The 19571-nt window shown below is 39.8% G+C and overlaps 1 protein-coding gene across 1 annotated transcript; it reads right to left on the reverse strand.

The window, feature by feature from the left end:
• LOC113685006 (uncharacterized) lies at positions 1-4431 on the reverse strand. The gene has a single exon (XM_089185764.1). The coding sequence runs from the start codon at positions 4429-4431 to the stop codon at positions 1-3; it is 4431 nt and encodes a 1476-aa protein (XP_089041890.1).
• Between the last annotated feature and the right edge of the window lie 15140 nt (positions 4432-19571).

The following is a 19571-nucleotide window of genomic DNA, read 5'->3' on the forward strand; positions in this document are numbered from 1 at the left end:
TCAAGGTCTCGAGAGGCAGTCTGCAATAATATTATCCTTTCCTTTTATATGTCGGATGTCCAAGACATACTCCTGCAGCATTAAACTCCACCTCAACAATCGCTGATTCTTGTTCTTTAATTTGTGAAGAAATACGAGGGGGTTGTGATCGCTATACACAACAACGGGCAAACTTGAGGAACTAACATAAACTTCAAAATGTTGAAGAGCTAACAGCAGTGCTAAACATTCCTTTTCGATGGTGGAATAGTTCCTTTGACTTTTGTTAAACTTCTTTGAAAAATAACAAACCGGGTGTTCTACACTTTCATCATCCTCTTGTAACAACACAGCACCAGCGGCAACATCGCTTGCATCAACAGCCAGCTTGAACGGTGAAGAGAAATCAGGCGCTGTTAAAACAGGGGCACTCTGTAACATGGCTTTCAGCTCCTCAAAAGCCTTTTCACACTGGTCGCTCCAATTAAATTTCTCCTTCTTGCTGAGCAGTTTTGTCAATGGCTCTGTGACAGTTGCAAAGTTAGAGCAAAACCTTCGATAATAACCAGCCATACCAAGGAAACGCATCAGTTGCTTTTTGTTTTCTGGTCGCGGAAACTTGATTATGGCTTCGACCTTGGCGTTAACTGGCTGTACTTGTCCTCGTCCGACGACATGTCCCAAATACGTCACTTGTGCTTGGCCAAACTCGGTTTTGGAGAGATTGATTGTTAATTTGGCCTCGCTCAACTTCCTGAAGAACTCACGGATAGTTTCTCGGTGTTTCTCCCAGGTTTCACTATAGATGATTACATCATCAATATAGGCTTCACAATCCTCAAGGTTGGCGATGACTTTGTTAATGAGACGTTGGAAGGTAGCAGGAGAATTTTTCATACCAAAGGGCATGACCTTGTATTGGTAGAGTCCTTCTGGAGTTACAAATGCTGATATCTCCTTAGCGCGATCCGTTAACGGTACTTGCCAGAATCCTTTGAGAAGGTCAAATTTCGTTACATACTTTGCCTTTCCCAGCTTATCGATACAATCATCCATTCTTGGGATTGGAAAGGTATCTGTCTTAGTCACACTATTAACTTTCCTGTAATCGGTACACATCCGATAGCTCCCATCCGGTTTAGGCACGAGTATACATGGAGAACTCCAACTACTGCTGCTTGGTTCGATAAAATCGTTCTCCAACAAATATTTTACCTCTTCTTTGAGGTACTGTTGTTTTCTCGGATTCAGCCTGTATGGGTGTTGTTTAACAGGAGCAGCATCACCGACATCCACGTCATGGTAAATCTGATTTGTCCTAGATGGTACATCAGGGAACAGGTCACTATACCTTTCAAGTAGCTTCTGTAGGTCTTGACGTTGACTCTCTTCAAGGTGTGACAACTTGGAGTCCAAATTCTTTAGCACATCGGAGTTGGTGAGTTTTGATGTGTCAGTAAGACTGAGATGACTACTACTAAACTCACTACTTAAGTCTTCGGGCTCAGAAATAACTACATTAACGTTTACGGGCTCTTTAACTACATTATTATCTCTCTCTAGGTAAGGCTTCAACATGTTAATATGACACAATTGCGTCTGCTTACGCCTATCTGGAGTAACTACTACGTAATTAAGGTTATTTAACTTCTTCTCAATAACATAAGGACCAAAAAATCTAGAATACAATGTGTTACCGGGCACTGGCAACAATGCAAGAACCTTTTGACCTGGCTTAAAACTACGTTCTACAGCGTCTACATCATACTTCTTCTTCATTAACTTCTGAGAAGAACTAAGATTGTCTCTAGCTAGTTCACAAGCTCTAAATAACTTAGTACGAAAGTCTGAAACATATTGTAAAAGATTAATGGACTCACTACTGCTTGACAATAATTTCTCCTTAAGCAGTTTAAGAGGCCCTCTCACAGTGTGCCCAAAAACGAGCTCAAACGGACTAAATCCTAGGGACTCCTGGACGGACTCGCGTGCCGCAAACAGCAATAGGTGGATTCCCTCGTCCCAATCTTTCTCTGTTTGGAAACAGTAGACTCTCATCATGTTCTTTAAAGTCTGGTGCCATCTTTCAAGAGCTCCTTGACTTTGAGGATGGTACGCGGATGATCTATACTGTGCGATCCCAAGCTCGTGCATTACTTGTTGAAAAATACCAGACATGAAATTAGAACCTTGGTCAGACTGGATAGCGCTAGGAAGTCCGACCAGCGTAAAGAACTTCGTTAAAGCTTTGACGATAGTCTTGGCCTTGATGTTTCTCAGGGGCACGGCTTCAGGAAATCTGGTGGACGCACACATGATGGTTAACAAGAACTGATTTCCAGACTTCGTTCTTGGTAGCGGTCCGACGCAATCAACGATTACACGGCTGAATGGTTCTTGAACGGCTGGCAGAGGCTGCAGTGGCGCTTTTGGAATGGTCTGGTTTGGTTTCCCAACCATCTGACAGGCGTGACATGTCCTACAGTACTCAGCTACATCTTTTCTCAGGTTGGGCCAATAGAAATTATTCAAGATCTTCCTGTGAGTTTTGTTCACACCTAAATGGCCAGCCAGGGGAGTCTCGTGTGCCATACTTAAAATGTCTTGCCTGTAAGTTTTCGGGACAACAACCTGGTACTTAACAGCCCATTCGTCCTCAGCTGGAACATCGAGCGGTCTCCACTTTCTCATTAGCACTCCATTCTTTGTAAAATAACACGTGGGGTTCTGTGATACTTCGTTTTCACTAACGCTTCTTGAAAACAACGGCGAAATTTCTGGGTCTTCACGTTGTCCAGCGATGAGCTGAGAGGTCGACATCTTCTCAGACTGATCTGTTAAATTCTTCTCAGGTAGGATTTCTGTTGGCTCAGAAGGGGAGGGACTTGGCTGCTCATCCTCAAAAACTCGACTGATAAGGGTGTCCGCTAAGGCAATTTCTTCATCGCTGGTTTTCCTCTTCTTGCTCATGGCTCGCGTTACTACACATGCAGGATAAAGACCAAGAATTATCTTCTCGACGGGGTCTGGAGACTTTTCTGAACTAGGCTTCTCTGTAACGACAGCATTAATGACCACTTTGTCTCCTGCAAGGTCATTTCCAAGGATAAGATGTACTCCATCGAACGGCAATGTTGATTGTACTCCAACTTTCACAAGACCAGACACAAGATCTGACGACAGAAAAACTGTATGGAGCGGCACTGGGGTATACTCGGAACTGATTCCTCTGATTAGAACACTTGCACCAGTGGACGATTTCTCAGAAAACAACAACGTGTCGCTTAATAGCAAAGACTGTGAGGCTCCAGTGTCTCTTAAAATCTTGATCGGTACTGAATCTGTCATATCACGGGATAATGATACTGAGCCATCGTGAATAAAGGGCTGGAACATATCCATGACAGATTTAGACGAACCACTGACGTCATTTGTAGAGATTGTCTGGGTCTTCTCTCGAGAAAATCGCGGAGGTGTACATTCACTTTCAGAAACTGAAGGCGACGGCTTGGCAACAAATCCGTTGGGCTTCGACTCCACACCATATTTTTGCGCAGATCTCCACTTTTCTGGGCAACTGGAAATCAGATGACCTTCTTTTCTGCAATAATAACAGGTTGGTGGCTTGATGGGCTTATTTGGAACAAACCTGTTTTGTCCTGGCGAGGTGGAGCTGGAACGATTTGTAAAATGGTTACCAGGGTTCCGTTTGGGAGGTGCTCCGTCATTGTGTTTACTCCGCTGGCTTCCAACCCATCGTGATGCGGAGGGAGGCTGAAATCTACTGTCAGGCTGACGGGGCTTTTCCACGAAGTTCACTTTGTGACTCAGCGAAAATTCATCTGCTAACCGTGCAGCGTCTTCCAACGTTTCTGCTCTTTGCTCGTTAATGAACGTTCGGACATCACTGTGAATGCACCTCTTAAATTCTTCAACTAATACCAACTGTCTTAACTTATCGTGACTCTTATCTACCTTCTGTGAATAACACCAACGATCAAATAACTGTTCCTTACTCCTAGCAAATTCTACGTAGGTTTGACTACTAACTTTCTCATAGTTTCTAAACTTTTGACGATAAGCCTCAGGAACTAACTCGTAACCCTTTAAAATAAGATCCTTAACTTCGTCGTAACTTACAGCTTGTTCTACACTTAACTGTGTATATATTTCCCTAGCTTTACCAACCAATACACTTTGTAATAACATAACCCAGCACTCTTTAGGCCACTTAAGACTACTAGCTATTTTCTCGAAGTGTAAAAAGTACTTATCAGCATCTTTTTCTTGGAATGGAGGCACTAACCTGATGTTCTTTGTAACATCAAACTTTTCGCTATGCTTTTCACTATCCGAGCTTAATCCTAATTTCATTTGTACCTCTAACTTTTTCATTTCCATTTCATGCTGAAAAGCCAGTTTCTCTTTCTCTAGCCTCTCTTGTCTTTCCATTTCTTCTCTCTTCAGTCTTTCTTGTCTCTCCATTTCTTCTCTCTTCATCTCCATTTCTTCTCTCTTCATCTCCATTTCTTCTCTCTTCAGTCTTTCTTGTCTCTCCATTTCTTCTCTCTTCAGTCGTTCTTGCATTTCCCTTTCCTCTTTCTCTCGCTTTTCTTGCATCTCCAACTTTTTTATTTCTAACATTGTTTTTGACGATGTTTCTAACATTGTCCCTTCAAAAACCTCAGTATCCACTAAGTGGTTTACTATAATCTGTCGTATCTCATCCTTTCTCATTGCTTGCTTAGACTCTAACTCTAAGTGCTTTGCTAATAAAATAAGTTCGTCTTTCCTTAACGCATTAAATACTCCTTTGTCGGGACTCGACATAAAGTCTTCTGGATTAAACTTTGACATCTTGATATACTCTATGACTACTCAAGTCGACAATAACTTATCTTTAGAATACTCTACTATAACCTTTACTACAAAACTCGCTCCTAGACAATAACTTATATGCCAAACACTTCCACAAAATTCGCTCCCAAACAATTACCTCTGCTCTAAATACACTTCCACAAAATTCGCTCCCGGACAGGCCCCCAATTTCTGTTACGGTATTTTTCAAACCGCCAGAAAGATACAACTCGTACAACTCAACTACTTTATTGACCAACGTAATAACTACGAAGCGATATCGACAACCAATACAATAACTATCTTTTTCACTTATCTACGGAGCGATATAAATGCTAATACAATCAGTATCCCTATAACTTAGAGCCCTTTACAAATATTATTACTTAAATCTCAGTGCACTACCGCACAACTCACAGTTCTCTTGAAAATCTTTAACAAACTGTCGACGTCCGTAATTCTTTCTCTCACGTAGCCTTCCACACGGCTTTCAATTCCAATAAACAACTCTGTCCGGCTCTCGCTCCTCTGGGCTCTTCGCAACAGCAGTTATAGCTCACTAAAAGGCCTCTTTTCTTTAAGCTAGCGTGACTCCTTATATATCTTTCGGAAAAGTTCTAGAATGTTCTAGAGATCTGTAATATTGTTATTTTTAGAAACATTACACTATGATTACATCATAACAAAAATATGCTGAGTCACGGTTCTAGAAGGTTCTCCTTAAAGTTCTCGCTTAGTCATCATGACTGAATGTTCTAGAAACTTCTTCGTTCTATTTTTAATAATTATGTAACACAACGCACTCTAAAAAACATGGGCGCTCTCCATAACAATATATATATATATATATATATATATATATATATATATATATATATTGCCCGGTTAATATGTTTGATGTAAACCTCCCAATCATTGAAAACTAAAATTCTTTCGATTGTGATTGGTTACAGTATAAAAACTCGTGTCATGTCTAAAAAGTGGAAAAAAAAACCCTTCCCCAATCCCCGAGGGGTTGAAGGTCAAAATCTGTATGATTACTTTTTTATTGTCCGGGAGATTTCCCAGCTAGCTTCGACCTCTTATGCTAGGCATGGTTTTTCTCAAGGGCTTCCCACCATATCAAACAGGTCGTTGAAATTTTCTTGTGTCAGTAGTGATTTTTTTTCGAACTGCAAAGTATTCTTTCCTCTTCCTCTGGAATTTTTAGTATTCACGTGCGACGCTCGCGATCCCATCAACTAGCCAATCATGTTTACAGTCCCTTAACTTAACGTTAAGGTTGACGTGGTCATTAGTTAAACCTTTTATTTAAGCAGTTGTGAAAATTTAATCGTCATGTATCTCTCAACTCAAATAGGTTTTTTGATTGGACGGTTGAATATGTCACGCGCCGTGAATCAAAATACACTAACTTTCTAGGGTGAACAAAATTCTCTAAGCCCCCGAGGAGACAACAACTTTAACTTTCGACTCTCGCGCGATAAGGTTGTTCACCGTGAAACCGCGGCAAATGTGTGTGCCAGCCACGTACAAAAAGTGATTTTTGCAGTCATATTCGGTATGGGATGTATGAGAAAATATTTTCAAAAATTAAAATTAAAATAAATGGCCCCACGGGAAACAGTGAGGATTGCTTTCCCTTGCCCCAAAATGGAAACAAAAACAATCTTATAACCTGATGAGTGTAACGGTGCATTTCTCTTTATTTTGCTTTATTCGTCTGTTACTGTTATTCGCACAGTCAAGGGTTGCTTGATGTACATATAGACGAAACTAACGAACAAAGACTCTCCAGAAATCGCCGTTTGTGTCGTTAGTGTAACGGGAGACATCATCACATTCCAATTTTCTGAGGTCATCAACGTTATACAGTTGGACCCTAAGGTGATACTTGTTTTTTCTCAAGACGGGATACGAGTATAGCCTCTCTTGATCTTCACCATGTCCCCACTTTCCAACCCGGACCTCTCCACTTACTAGTTGACCCCAATCTTTGCAAATGCCAGCTAACTGGGAATTGTCATCCAACGTCAATCTCACAAACGAACCACAGGCGCCCGGTTGCTCATCTGTCTGACCGCTGAAGTACCGGACCACAGCTTCGCCTGAGCTGTTGGAAGCTGTGACCACGTGGAATGTGCGTCCCTGTTTCTTGTGGCAGTGGAATCTCAGCTGAGTGAAGGACAAGTGTCTTCTGAGCTCTTTCATGGCACTTTTCTGCAGAACCATGTGTGACTTACCTATTCCACGGTATGATGTCTCGACTGACACCTTAGGAGAGGGACTTCCGAACTCAACATTTGACACCAGAAGCCAACCTCCTAAAATAATACAAACCTAAATCATCTGGTGACATCCATGAAACTAGAATTTTGGACATATTAAATGGTAACAGGACCGAGTGGAGTCCAATTGGGTCTGTAATCATACGAGTGATTTACAGAATCGTACGACCGCAAAGCGGGAGTCCGATTTGTTAATCACTCGTATCATTACAGACAGAATTAGAAGACAAGAAGGCCTGTTACCAATTAATTAAAACTATGACAAAATTTGAGAAGAAACTGGACATCGGTTATACGTTTTCATAAAAACGAAAAACAACAGTTTACTGGGCGAAATGCGAGACAACAGCGCGCAAATAACGCGTTCTGTCCTCTCACACAGGCATGACGCGTTAACTTTCCCTTCAACGGTCCTATTATACCGTCCAATCACAAGTATGACGCGTACACTGTGCTATTAGTGCTCAAATCGGCCTGCTGATGATAACCATTCATTTTCGAGAATTCTGCTATACTTTTGATTCAAAACATAAGAAGGATCTTTGTTGAGAAAGCAAGAATAGCCAAGACCAGAACATTCAAATAGAAAATGCTCCAAGTCAAATATACTCCTGTTGAGGTCCTCGTGTCTCAAAGAAAAAAAAATTCATTCTCTTACCACCAGATCTTAACATGTCACAATAGACCTTCAAAGGGTTTCCACTCTTCTCTGGGTCGATCCAATACTCCCCGTCTCCTTTGGAGTGTCCAGAGTCCAGAATTTCTTTACAGGAGAGGGCCGGATGAGCAGAATCCCAACCTCGTTTATCTGCATAGGAAAAGGGAAGAATGATCATTTAAAACGAGGACAGGATCAAACTAAGAAACAAAACACGCCACAGAGGTCTTATTCCATTAGTAGATCCTTTCACGTAATTATTAGATAGCTCTTGATTTTGGAAAATTAGATTTAAATTAAGAAAATGGACAACTTATCATTATAACGAAAAGCATTTTTATCTTCATATTCTCTCGGGAAAGATTATACGTGGATGTACACGTGACATGACAGAGCTCTGAAAAGCGCTTATCAAAAGTAAGAAATAGGTCACCATTTTTGACTTGGAAAGAGGGGGTGGGAGGGGTGGCAGGGTCTTAGGGGGGAATATCATTGTTTTCAAAGGGAATGGAGAGGGGATCAGTCGTCGCTAATAGAGATTATAGGTGGTACTAAAGAAAATTGACTGCCAATGAGGAAGATCGATAGAATAATTCGGAACGTTATGGAAGGATCAGGAAAACTATATTGTGACAACCAAAATACTCCGACCCTTCGTACCCCCCCTACCCCCACCTCCACTAACTTTTCCATAATGTTAAGCACCTTACTCAACAGTACCTCTTCCATGATAATAAATAGAACGTGGGTTACGCCTCAGGTTTTCTGGACTTGATTTTTTGGTTTGATTACTCAGTTGACATTCCTTCTTTGCATCATTAGCATCGGATTTGCTGTTGTAAGATTGGCAGTTTTCATCTCGAAGGCAACTCAATCCACAGCTTATTTCGTCAGCATATAATGTCTTGATGATGTGACCAATTAGCTCAAATCCTTGAAAAACAACACAGTGGTGTTTCATGTTCTCATCACTTAGTTTATTTTGGATACTTTAATAATACAGTTTGTGTGTAGTTAATTACCCTGTCTTAAGAGATCATCTTGATTCCTGATATCGTACAAAGGTAAAATTGAAGAAGCCCTGAGAAATATGAGAGTTGCGCGTAGAAAGTTCCCGTTGTTTTCACCCGATTTTAGGGCGATCTTATATTTTTTTTTTCTAGGGCGAACTGCTGTGGCCAACAGAGTATAAAGGGGGAAGAATGGAAATTTACTACAGGATTGTAAGAATGTCACAGAGCCTTATTTAGGGAGGGGGGGGGGAGGGTTGGGGGGGGAGGGATCATGTAAAGTATATATTGACGCAGCCAAAATCTGTGTCATCCGATCCGAGTTTTCGCCCTTAGCGCTTGAAACATTCACATCCCGCCGGAAAAAAAATATCTCTGTGTTAGGAGGTATAACACATTCACGTGTTACCTTCAACTCTCTCGAAAACCTCGTCCCTGCTCAAGTCAGTGTGTAAAGACGAACTGAAAGCCACAAGAAACAATGCAACACCACTCAACAGAATGGGACAGAAATGGAAACCAACTAGATGTCCTCTCATCCTGTAATTTGAAAGAAAGAGACAAATGTTGCCCTTCTCCTTTCTTAGATGCAACGAATAGTTTTGATTGTGAATTTAGAGTTTTGTTAATTACACTTTGTCTGATTCAGCGAAAGAATACGAGCGCTTTTTAAACTACCGAGTAATATAAGGAATCTTCCCTGCTAAGGCCTAGGATTAATTCTCGTCCGCTGGCTTGCACAAGTTACGCACCCGATATATAGTAAGTAAATACATCGAGTTTCTCACTCACACTCACCTTCCTTTTCTTACTTTTCCTCGACTTTCCTTCTCACGTTTATGCGGTAGTAAAGGTCTTTTGTATATATACTTCTCACTCAAACGTATTTATCGAAGCGGCTGACTATTCAAGATTTATGTTGTTGTCAAAGTTAGAGAGCAATTTTCTTATGAAGTTTAAATTAACCAATTTTCTCCAAATTGAATGAGTTGGTTACTCCTTGAAACCAGTATATTCTTACCGTCAGTTTCTTTCCGCTTCTCTCGTATTTTGTATCGAAAAACTTTTTTATAAACTTTTCATACAATTTTAATGAACCAAGGGTAACAATGAAAATTATAGAAAGGAATAGAAACAGCTTGAGAACTCAGACATAAATTATGCATGGGTCAGTTTTGCACGAAGTACTGATCACGACTCGTTTTACCGATTCTTTACATTCGAGTAAAACGTGGGGGCGTTTGACTTCAATAGAGAAAAACCGCGATTATTCGGATTCTTTTTATTATCCGAATTTCTTTTGTCCTGCACCCTTTATGAGTATCAATAAGTCGCATTTGGAATCCATGACAACTTTTTCCCACCAAACAAAGCTAAATCCGCCTAACGGAAAAGAGCTGCAGGGTGTAATTTCAACTTAAAAAGTTTTTCAGAAATGAAAATTGACAGAATTTCTTCCTAAGTTCTGACTCGTACATTTATATACATTTAAATAGTCACAATTTGTAGGTATATCTGCCATACCATTCCGTGCAAGTTAAATCTGATAATCGAAGCTAATATACTAAGAAACATTTAATTCTTTAGATGCTCTGATTATTTTCTCATCTTTTGCGCTCTAGCTACCCTGCTAATATTGTTTACTTTCGCTTTCAGACAATTCTAACACAGACTCCTGGAAAGGTCGATAAAATAAATGACTAATAACTGACTCCAAGGGAAACAATGAGTTTTGTTTCCATTGCGGGGCAATCCTCATTGTTTCCCGTGAGGCCAGTCATTTTAATCTTTAAAGTATTTTCTCATACCTCCCAACTCGAATATGACTGCCAAAATTTACTTTTTGTACGCAGGCTGGCACACACATTATCACGTGAGAGTTGAAAGTTCAATTTGTTGTTTTCGCGGGTGGCTTAGTGGTTCTTTACATTCGAGTAAAACGTGGGGGCGTTTGACTTTAATTGAGAAAAACCTCGATTATTCGGATTCTTTTTAATATCCGGACTTCTTTTGTCTTGCACCCTTTATGAGTATCAACTAGTCGCATTTGGGATCCATAACAACTTTTCCCCACCAAACAAAGCTAAATTCGCCTAATGAAAAACAGCTGCAGGATGTAATAGGATGTAACAGAGAGAGATGAAAACTGACAGAATTGCCTCTCAGGTTGTAACTCCTACATTTATGAGTCACAATTTGTGGATATATCTGCCGTACCATAAATGTAGTTACCTTTTTCGGACCCGCGCACGGATCCAAAAATCTGATAACCGAAGCCAATATGCTAAGAAATATTTATTTCTTCGATGCTCTAACTATTTTCTCATCTTCTGCACTCTAGCTACCCTGCTAATATTATTTACTTTCGCATCCAGACAATTCTAATACAGACATCTGGCAAAGTTGGTAAAATAAGTGACTAATGACGGACTCCAAGGGAAATAACGAGTTATGCAGGGCAAGAGAAAGCAGTCCTCACCGTTTCCCGTGGGGCCAGTCACTTTCATTTTCATTTTTTTTAGTATTTTTCTCATACATCTCAACACAAAAATGACTGCAAAAAATTATTTTTTTGTACGCATGCTGACGCACACATTTGCTGCGGTTTCACGGTGAACGACCTTATCACGTGAGAGTTGAAATTCAAGTCATTGTTTCCCTAGGGGCTAGTGAATTTTCTTTACCCTTGAAAGTTGGTGCATTTTGATTCACGGCTCGTGACATGTTCAACCCTCCAATCGAAAAAAACGTATTTGAGTCGGGCATAGCGTATATATATACCGCGCTCAAGAGCTTTAGACAAGTCAAGAATTACATTATGCTTTCAGCACCCATAAACTACTTTTCCTTCAAGTTTCAGTTGACTGAAATCCCAATGTTAGCAACGTTATGTACCCCTTGGAAGAAAACGTTGCCGTTGTGGCGGACCAGAGTAGGTTATGTGGGGGCTTTTTTCATACCGCATGTTTGTTTACAGTTAGGAGGCTAAAATAACCGTCATTCCATACAGATGGGGTTCTCCTATCATATCGAAGGTCTCTGTGTCAGAAAGTCAACTGAACCCACACGAGTGACAATCTCATGCGATCACTAAGAGGTTGAGACTGGCCATTGCTTGTTTAAAGACCATTGGTATCTATGTTCTCTCAGTGATGCAATGCCGATGCCTGGATCGTGCGTGCAAATTGTGCGATTGTTTGTAGAGGTAATCACATGATTTCGAGCGCAATTTGGAATAAATAAGCACGAGTAAGTGTTTTTTAAAGACTAACACATAACGTGTTAATAAGCATAAGCAAAATAAGCATAAGCAAAGCGCGCGCATCAAGTGCATGCAAAAATTATTTATTCAAACCGTGCGTTCGGTCAAAACAACCGCGTACGATCAAAACAATAATGTGCAATAATATCTTTACAACTTTAAGGCGCAAAAAAGTCAAAGTCCGGCTAAACAGTTCAAGGAATTCTTCATTCTGTGTCCGGATCACTTTCGATAAAATTGAATCGTCGTTTCCGAGGTTAAACCATGTTTGTTTTTAATTTCGGCGTTGGATCGCTCGAGCAAAGTGTTAAGCTGGGTCGGCTCGTAATTTTCGATTTCCTTGGCAATTCCCTTCTCTGAACACCACTTTTTCCAAACCGACAACCAAATAGCAGTGCTTTTTACAGCATTTTCGTTGTTTGAGCTGTTTTTCAGCTGCGGTGGCGAAAGAAAACCCACTTAAAACGCCTACATCTAAGGCTCGCATTTGATTGGTTATTTGTGAATTTCTTTGATTATTGACCAATCAGAATGTCCGACTTGTTACTTTCTTTGCACTAAATTAACCTTCTTCTACATTGAATTAACTCTCTTCTGCACTGAATTACCTGAAAACTGCATTTATCTTAGCCAATCAGAACTGAGTGATTTTTCCTTGTATATTATTAATGACAAAATACTGTAAACAAATAATAACTACAACTCATGTTTGTTCTATGAGTTAATTCTCGAGTGAGGATTGGTCGTTCGTTTTTCTAGTTTTTTATTTAATCCTTACAGGCCTTCGGAAACGAAAGAGTTCTAAAACTAATCTGAATGCATCCCTTTACGTAACAAGATTGATAGATAAATTGATCCGTTAGTTGAATCGAGAAATTCTCACCTGCACTGATCTGTTGATAACGTCTTTCCGATTTTCGAGATCTCGAGGATGTAAAACATGGTATGAGTCACTCAATTCATAGTAATATGTTCCATCACCTTTTGGTTCGATGTTGATCGACATACAATCATCCTCTAAATAACACTTTAATTTACAATACTCTGACGATTCTGTCACATGTACGCTGATTACGTGATCGACAACCAAGGCGCTTCCTTCATGTATAGGAAACAAAATTGAAGATAGTACGCAGTTGAAGCCTAATTGTTTTAATAATGTTATATTTTAGAGTGTTACTTTAACCATTTTATGGTAAATGAAGCATTTCTTGGTCGACACTCGTCATTCTAGCTCATCACCTGTCCTGTGCTTACAAACCTGAGTTTCCTTGAATGATATCCCCAATCTCTGATTTAGGATTAAAATACCCGAGGATTACGCCGAATTGTTTTATACTTCGGAATCTTTGACCTTAACATCCCTCGTCTCATTCGATCCCTAACACGGACAATTGAGCCTTATCTAATTAGCTGAAAACGGCGAATAAAGGGGACGACAGTGTAAAGAGAATACGGAAACTTTGAGAAATTCTTAATGCCAAACTCAAGCTTTCACAAAGGGCTTTCAAACTATAGTCCGTACTGATCACTTTTTCGGTGCTGTCAAGAACACAGATTTTTAGAGGGGTCGGAGTTTTGATATTTGTGACTATAATCAGTTTGCGCAAACATTTTCATTTACAGAACCACGCAACACTAAACTGATTCATAAAATGTCAGATTTGTCTAACACATGAAAGCTTAAACTGACATAAAGTGTGATCTACAGTGTCAGAAAACTAATCTTGTGCAGTAACATCATTACTCATTCGAGGTTTTATAGGTTATAGAGGGATTCATGAGAGGATCATGTTCTCCTGTAAATTAGAGAACCAAGGGTGGAATGATGTTCTTCATCCTCTCTTAAGAAAACATAAGTGAAAAATCTTAAACGAATGGCTTACCACTTCCTTGAGAGACTTCCAACGAGCCAAGCGCTTTAAAGAAAGGAAAAGTACGATCGGGAATATTCGTTCTGACATGCAAAATATTTTGTAAAGCTGTCGGGAAAAAAGTCATAAAACTTGCCCCGGCACTTTAACCCTTTAACCCCTAAGAGTGACTAGCATCTAATTTCTCCTTACAATATCACCGCTGAGTCACACATTAATGTCATGAGAATAAAGGAAATGATCACCAACTAAAGAAACTCTTGATTGCTAGACAAAATTTCTATGTCAGAACCTTAGTAAATGTTCAGAGAACATTATGGAGAATATGCATACTGATCTTAGGGTGTAAAGGGTTAAAGAAGATTGTGGCAAGCTCTAAGGCGATACTTATAACGAACAGACCGCATTACGTGGCTTGGAGTTTTAACGGATCAAACTAATTAGGAACAGTGGCAAGTACAGATCAAGTTGTGCAACCTTTAGCTTGTTATAATCCTCATTTGTAAAGAAGGACAACAAGCGGCGTATGACAGAAATATATTTTTCATTAAGAATTCTGCGTTGTTACTCAGCGAAGAAAATAGGAATTAATAAACAAAGCCATAGAAGTATCTAGAAGTATAAAAATAACACAAATATTTCTATTATCAGTTGAACCTTTTTTCCTACTGTACCCTGCTTGTGTCATTTTTATATATTGAACACAATAGCCAAGAATCCTTCAGTTGTGCTTAATATTTGATTTGTAACATTGCTGGAGTATTAATTAGGGCTGGGTATCTCTTCACAAGCACAAACACAAAGGAAGTACCTGTAGAGGGACCTTTGCTGCTCATAAAAAGTCCCACTAATCCTCAAACGGAATACTATGCTTGTATGATTTCGCACAGTTTCACTTATGTTCAAAACTCGTACATGTTGCTTAACTCGTCCACTGATAATCTAAACGTCCCTACAGCAACGTTAATAATTTACAGACAACTTGTTTTTCCATTCACCACAATCACCATCATTTGTTTTTTCGGACAAATACAGGCCAAGTAAACCGCTGAAGAAGACGCTATGGCGCGTTTATTCTAATTTTAAAACTCTAATTTTAACATATTTCAAACAAAGAGTTTAAAAGCTGCTGTTTCGAGCGTTAGCCCTTCGTCTTCCGCTGTGACAAAGGTCTAACGCTCGAAACATCAGCGTTTAAGCTCCTTACGATGGCCAATTCACAATATCAATTCAGTCGATTAAACCAAATTATTCTGTCATACTTCCCCACCGACACAGCACCACGGTTTCTTTAGAAACTTACCTCCTTTATACTTCAAACAAAGTTCCTCGTGCTTTCAAAAACTTGAGCAATTTTGACTTTGAAATGAATGAAACGAAGAATTATCAGATTTAAGAAAAAATCTTGCGATAATATTTATATCTATTCACGAGGAAATCAGTATATTTACAAACTCCATGACCAAACAAAAGAGCAAGGCTTAATCTTCTAACCTCAATTGTTCTTGGAAATAATACAATAAATAATAAATAAGTAAAGCTACATAAACTTTTACATAGAAAACCGTGTTGATCTCATTGACTCCTTTAGGCTGTGGTCTATGTAAAAACTATAAGTACACGATAAAACAGTGGAGCACTATTGGTGAGTCACAAGGAAGGGGCGAGTGTCAGACATGTGACCTAATTAGATATTTGTACGCTTAAAGTCCTTATAACCTGCAGCTGGTGACGGTAACGGTGCATTTCTCGTGTTCGTCTTTGTTTTGATTATTCGTTTGTTTAAGTTATTCGCACAATCAAGCGTTGCTTAGGGTACAGACAGCTCTGAGTTAAACGCAACTAATGAATAAAGAAATCGCCGATTAAGTTAACAGTCTGAGAGGCGATATCATCGCATTCCATGTCGTTGAGGTCACCAACGTTATTCAAGTGGACCTTAAGGTGATACTTAAATTGTACAAAGGCGGGAAACCGGTATAACCTGCCTTCAACTTCCATGTTCCCACTTTCCAACAAAGTACTTTCCACTTATTAGTCCCCAATCTTTGCAAATGCCAGCTAACTTGGAATTGTCGTCCCACGTCAATCTCACAAACGAACCACAGGCATCCGGTTGCTCATCTGCCTGACCGCTGAAGTACTGGACCACAGCTTCACCAGAGCTGTTGGAAGCTGTGATCATGTGGAACGTGCGTCCTTGTTTCTTGTGGCAGTGGAAGTCAGTCTCAGCTGAGTGAGGAACAAGTGTCTTCTGAGTTCTTTCATGGTACTTTTCTGCAGAACCATGCGTGACTTACTTATTCCACGGTATGATGTCTCAACTGACACCTTAGGAGAGGGGCTTCCAAACTTAACATTTGACACTAGAAACCAACATCCCCAAATAAAACGAACCTAAGTGATCTGGTGACATTCATGTAACCAGAATTTTTTACATATAAGGAGAACGCACGAATAGCCAAGACCAGAACGTTCAAATAGAAAATGCTCCAAGTCAAATAAACTCCTGTTGAAGTTCTCGTGTCTCAAAAAAACAATTCATTCGCTTACCACCAGATCTTGACATGTCACAATAGACCTTCAAAGGGTTTCCACTCTTCTCAGGGTCGATCCAATACTCCCCGTCTCCTTTGGAGTGTCCAGAGTCCAGAATTTCTTTACAGGAGAAGGCCGGATGAGCAGAATCCCAACCTCGTTTCTCTACATAGGAAAAGGGAAGAAGAATCATTTGGAACGAGGAGAGGATCAAACTAAGAAACAAAACACGCCGCAGAGGTCATATTCCATATCTAGTTCCTCTCGCGTAATTATTAGATACCTCTTAATTTTGGAAATCTTTGTGGGATCCATAGCATCTTTTAATTTAAACGAAGAAAATGGAAAACCCATCATTATACACGTGACATGAGAGAGCTCTGAAAAGCGCTGATAAGAAGTAAGAAATAGGTCACCATTTTTGACTTTTAAAGAGGGGGTGGGAGGGGTGGCAGAGTCTGGGGAGGGGTATCATTGTTTTCAAAGGGAATGGAAAGGGGATCAGTGGTCGCTAACAGAGTTTAAAGGTGGGACTAAAGAAAATTGGCGGCCAATCAGGAAGATCGATAGAATAACTCGGAACGTTATGGAAGGATCAGGAAAACTTTATTGCAACAACCAAAATACTCTGACCCTTCATACTCCCCCTCCCACCTCCACTAACGTTTCCATAACGTTAAGCACCTTACTCAACAGTACCTCTTCCATAATAAGTAGAACGTGGGTTACGCCTCAGGTTTTCCGGACTTGATTTTTTGGTTTGATTACTCAGTTTACATTCCTTCCTTGCATCATTAGCATCGGATTTGCTGTTGTAAGATTGGCAGTTTTCATCTTGAAGGCATCTCAATCCACAGCTTATTTTGTCTGCATGTACTGTCTTAGTGATGCAACCAATTGGCTCAAATCCTTGAAAAACAACACAATCGTGTTTCATGTTCTCATCACTCAGTTTATTTTGGATACTTTAATAATACGGTTTGTGTGTAGTTAATTACCCTGTCTTAAGAAGTCATCTTGATTCTTGATATCGTACAAAGGTGAATATGAAGAAGCCCTGAGAGTTATGAGAGTTGCGCGTAGAAAGTTTCTGTTCTTTTTACCCGATTTTGGGGCGATCTCATATTTTTTCGGGGGCGAACTGCTGTGGCCAATAGAGTATAAAGGGGGAAGAATGGAGATTTACTACCAATGAGGGGGATTGTAGGAATGTCACAGAGCCTTATTTGGGGAGAGGGGGGGGGGAGGGATCATGTAAAGTTTCTCGTGACACAGCCAAAATCTGTGTCATCCGATCCCAGTTTTCGCCCATGGTACTTGAAACATTCACATCCCGTCGGAAAAAAAATATAACTGTGTCGGGAGGTATAACACATTCACGTGTTACCTTCAACTCTCTCGAAAACCTCGTCCCTGCTTAAGTCAGTGTACAAAGACGAACTGAGAGCTACAAGAAACAAAGCAACACCACTCAACAGAACGGGACAGAAATGGGAACCAAGTAGATGTCCTCTCATCCTGTAATTTAAGAAAGAAAGAAAAACAGATGACAAATGTTGCCCTTCTCCCTTCTTAGATGCAACAAATAGTTTTGATTGTGGATTTAGGGTTTTTTTTAATTACACTTTATCTGACTCAGCGAAAGAATACGAGCGCTTTTAAAACTACCAAATCATATAAAGAAATCTTCCCTGCTAAGGAATAATTCTTGTCTGCTGGTTTGCACAAGTTACTCACCCGATAGTAAGTAAATACATCGAGTTTCTCCCTCACACTCAGGTCTTTTGTATATATACTTCTCACTCAAACGTATTTATCGAAGTGGCTGACCATTCAAGACCTATGTTGTTATCAGAGTTAGAAAGTAATCTTCTTATGAAGTTTAAATCAACCAATTTTTTCCAAATTGAATGACTTGGTTACTCCTTGAAACCAGTATATTCTGACCTTCAGTTTCTTTCCACTCCTCTCGTGTGAAAAATCAACTTTTCATACAATTTTAATGAAACTTGAGACAATAATTAAAAGAAATAAAAAGAAACAGCTTGAGAACCCCTTATGTAAATCAAGTATTAGTCAGCTTTGCACGAAGTACTGATCACGACTAACATTTCTGATTAACATTTCTTTACATTCGAGTAAAGCGTGGGGGCGTTTAACTTTAATAGAAAAAAACCTCGATCATTCGGATTTTTCTTTTTTTTTTTTTTCCGGACCTCTTTTCTCTTGCACAAGGATTTCTATGAGTATCAATTAGTCGCATTCGGAAATCGATGACAACTTTTTCCAACCAAACAAAGTGAAATTCGTCTAATAAAAATGAGCTACAGGATGTAATTTCAACAGAGAGAGATGAAAAGTGACAGAATTCCCTCTCACCTTCAAACTCGTGCATTTATGAGTTACAATTTGTAGATATATCTGCTGTACCATACATGTATTTCTGTGTTCCTATTTTTGACTCGTGCACGTTAAAATTGGCATCGGAGGCTAATATGCTAGGAAACATTTGTTTTTTCTGAGGCCCCAATTATTTCTCATCCTTTGCCCTCCAGCTACCCTACTAATAGTGTTTACTTTCGCTTCCAGACAATTATAATGCAGACATCTGGCAAAGTTGGTAAAATAAGTGACTAATAACGGACTCCAAAGAATACAGTGAGTTTGTTGCCCTGGTAGGGCAAGGTAAAGCAACCTCACTGTTTGCCGTGGGGCCAGTCACTTTAATTTTAATTTTTTAAAGTGTTTCTCATACATCCCTACTCGAAAATGACGGCAAAAAAATAATTTTTATAGGCAGGCTGGCACACACATTTGCTGCGGTTTCACGGTGAACGACCTTATCATGTGAGCGTCGACTTTTGAATTTTGTTTCTCCTAGAAAAGTAAGTGTATTTTGATTCACGACTCGCGACGTGTTCAGCCCTCCAATCAAAAGACGTATTTAAGTTGGGCATTGCATCACGTGAGAGTCGAAAGTCAAGTCGTTGTTTCCTCGGGGGCTTAGTGAATTTTGTTTATCCGAGAAAGTAAGTGTATTTTGATTCACGACTCGCGACGTGTTCAGCCCTTCAATCAGAAGACGTATTTAAGTTGGGAATTGCA

This window comes from Pocillopora damicornis, chromosome 10, assembly GCF_964200805.1.
Source record: "Pocillopora damicornis chromosome 10, jaPocDami1.2, whole genome shotgun sequence".
Lineage (NCBI taxonomy): Eukaryota > Metazoa > Cnidaria > Anthozoa > Scleractinia > Pocilloporidae > Pocillopora > Pocillopora damicornis.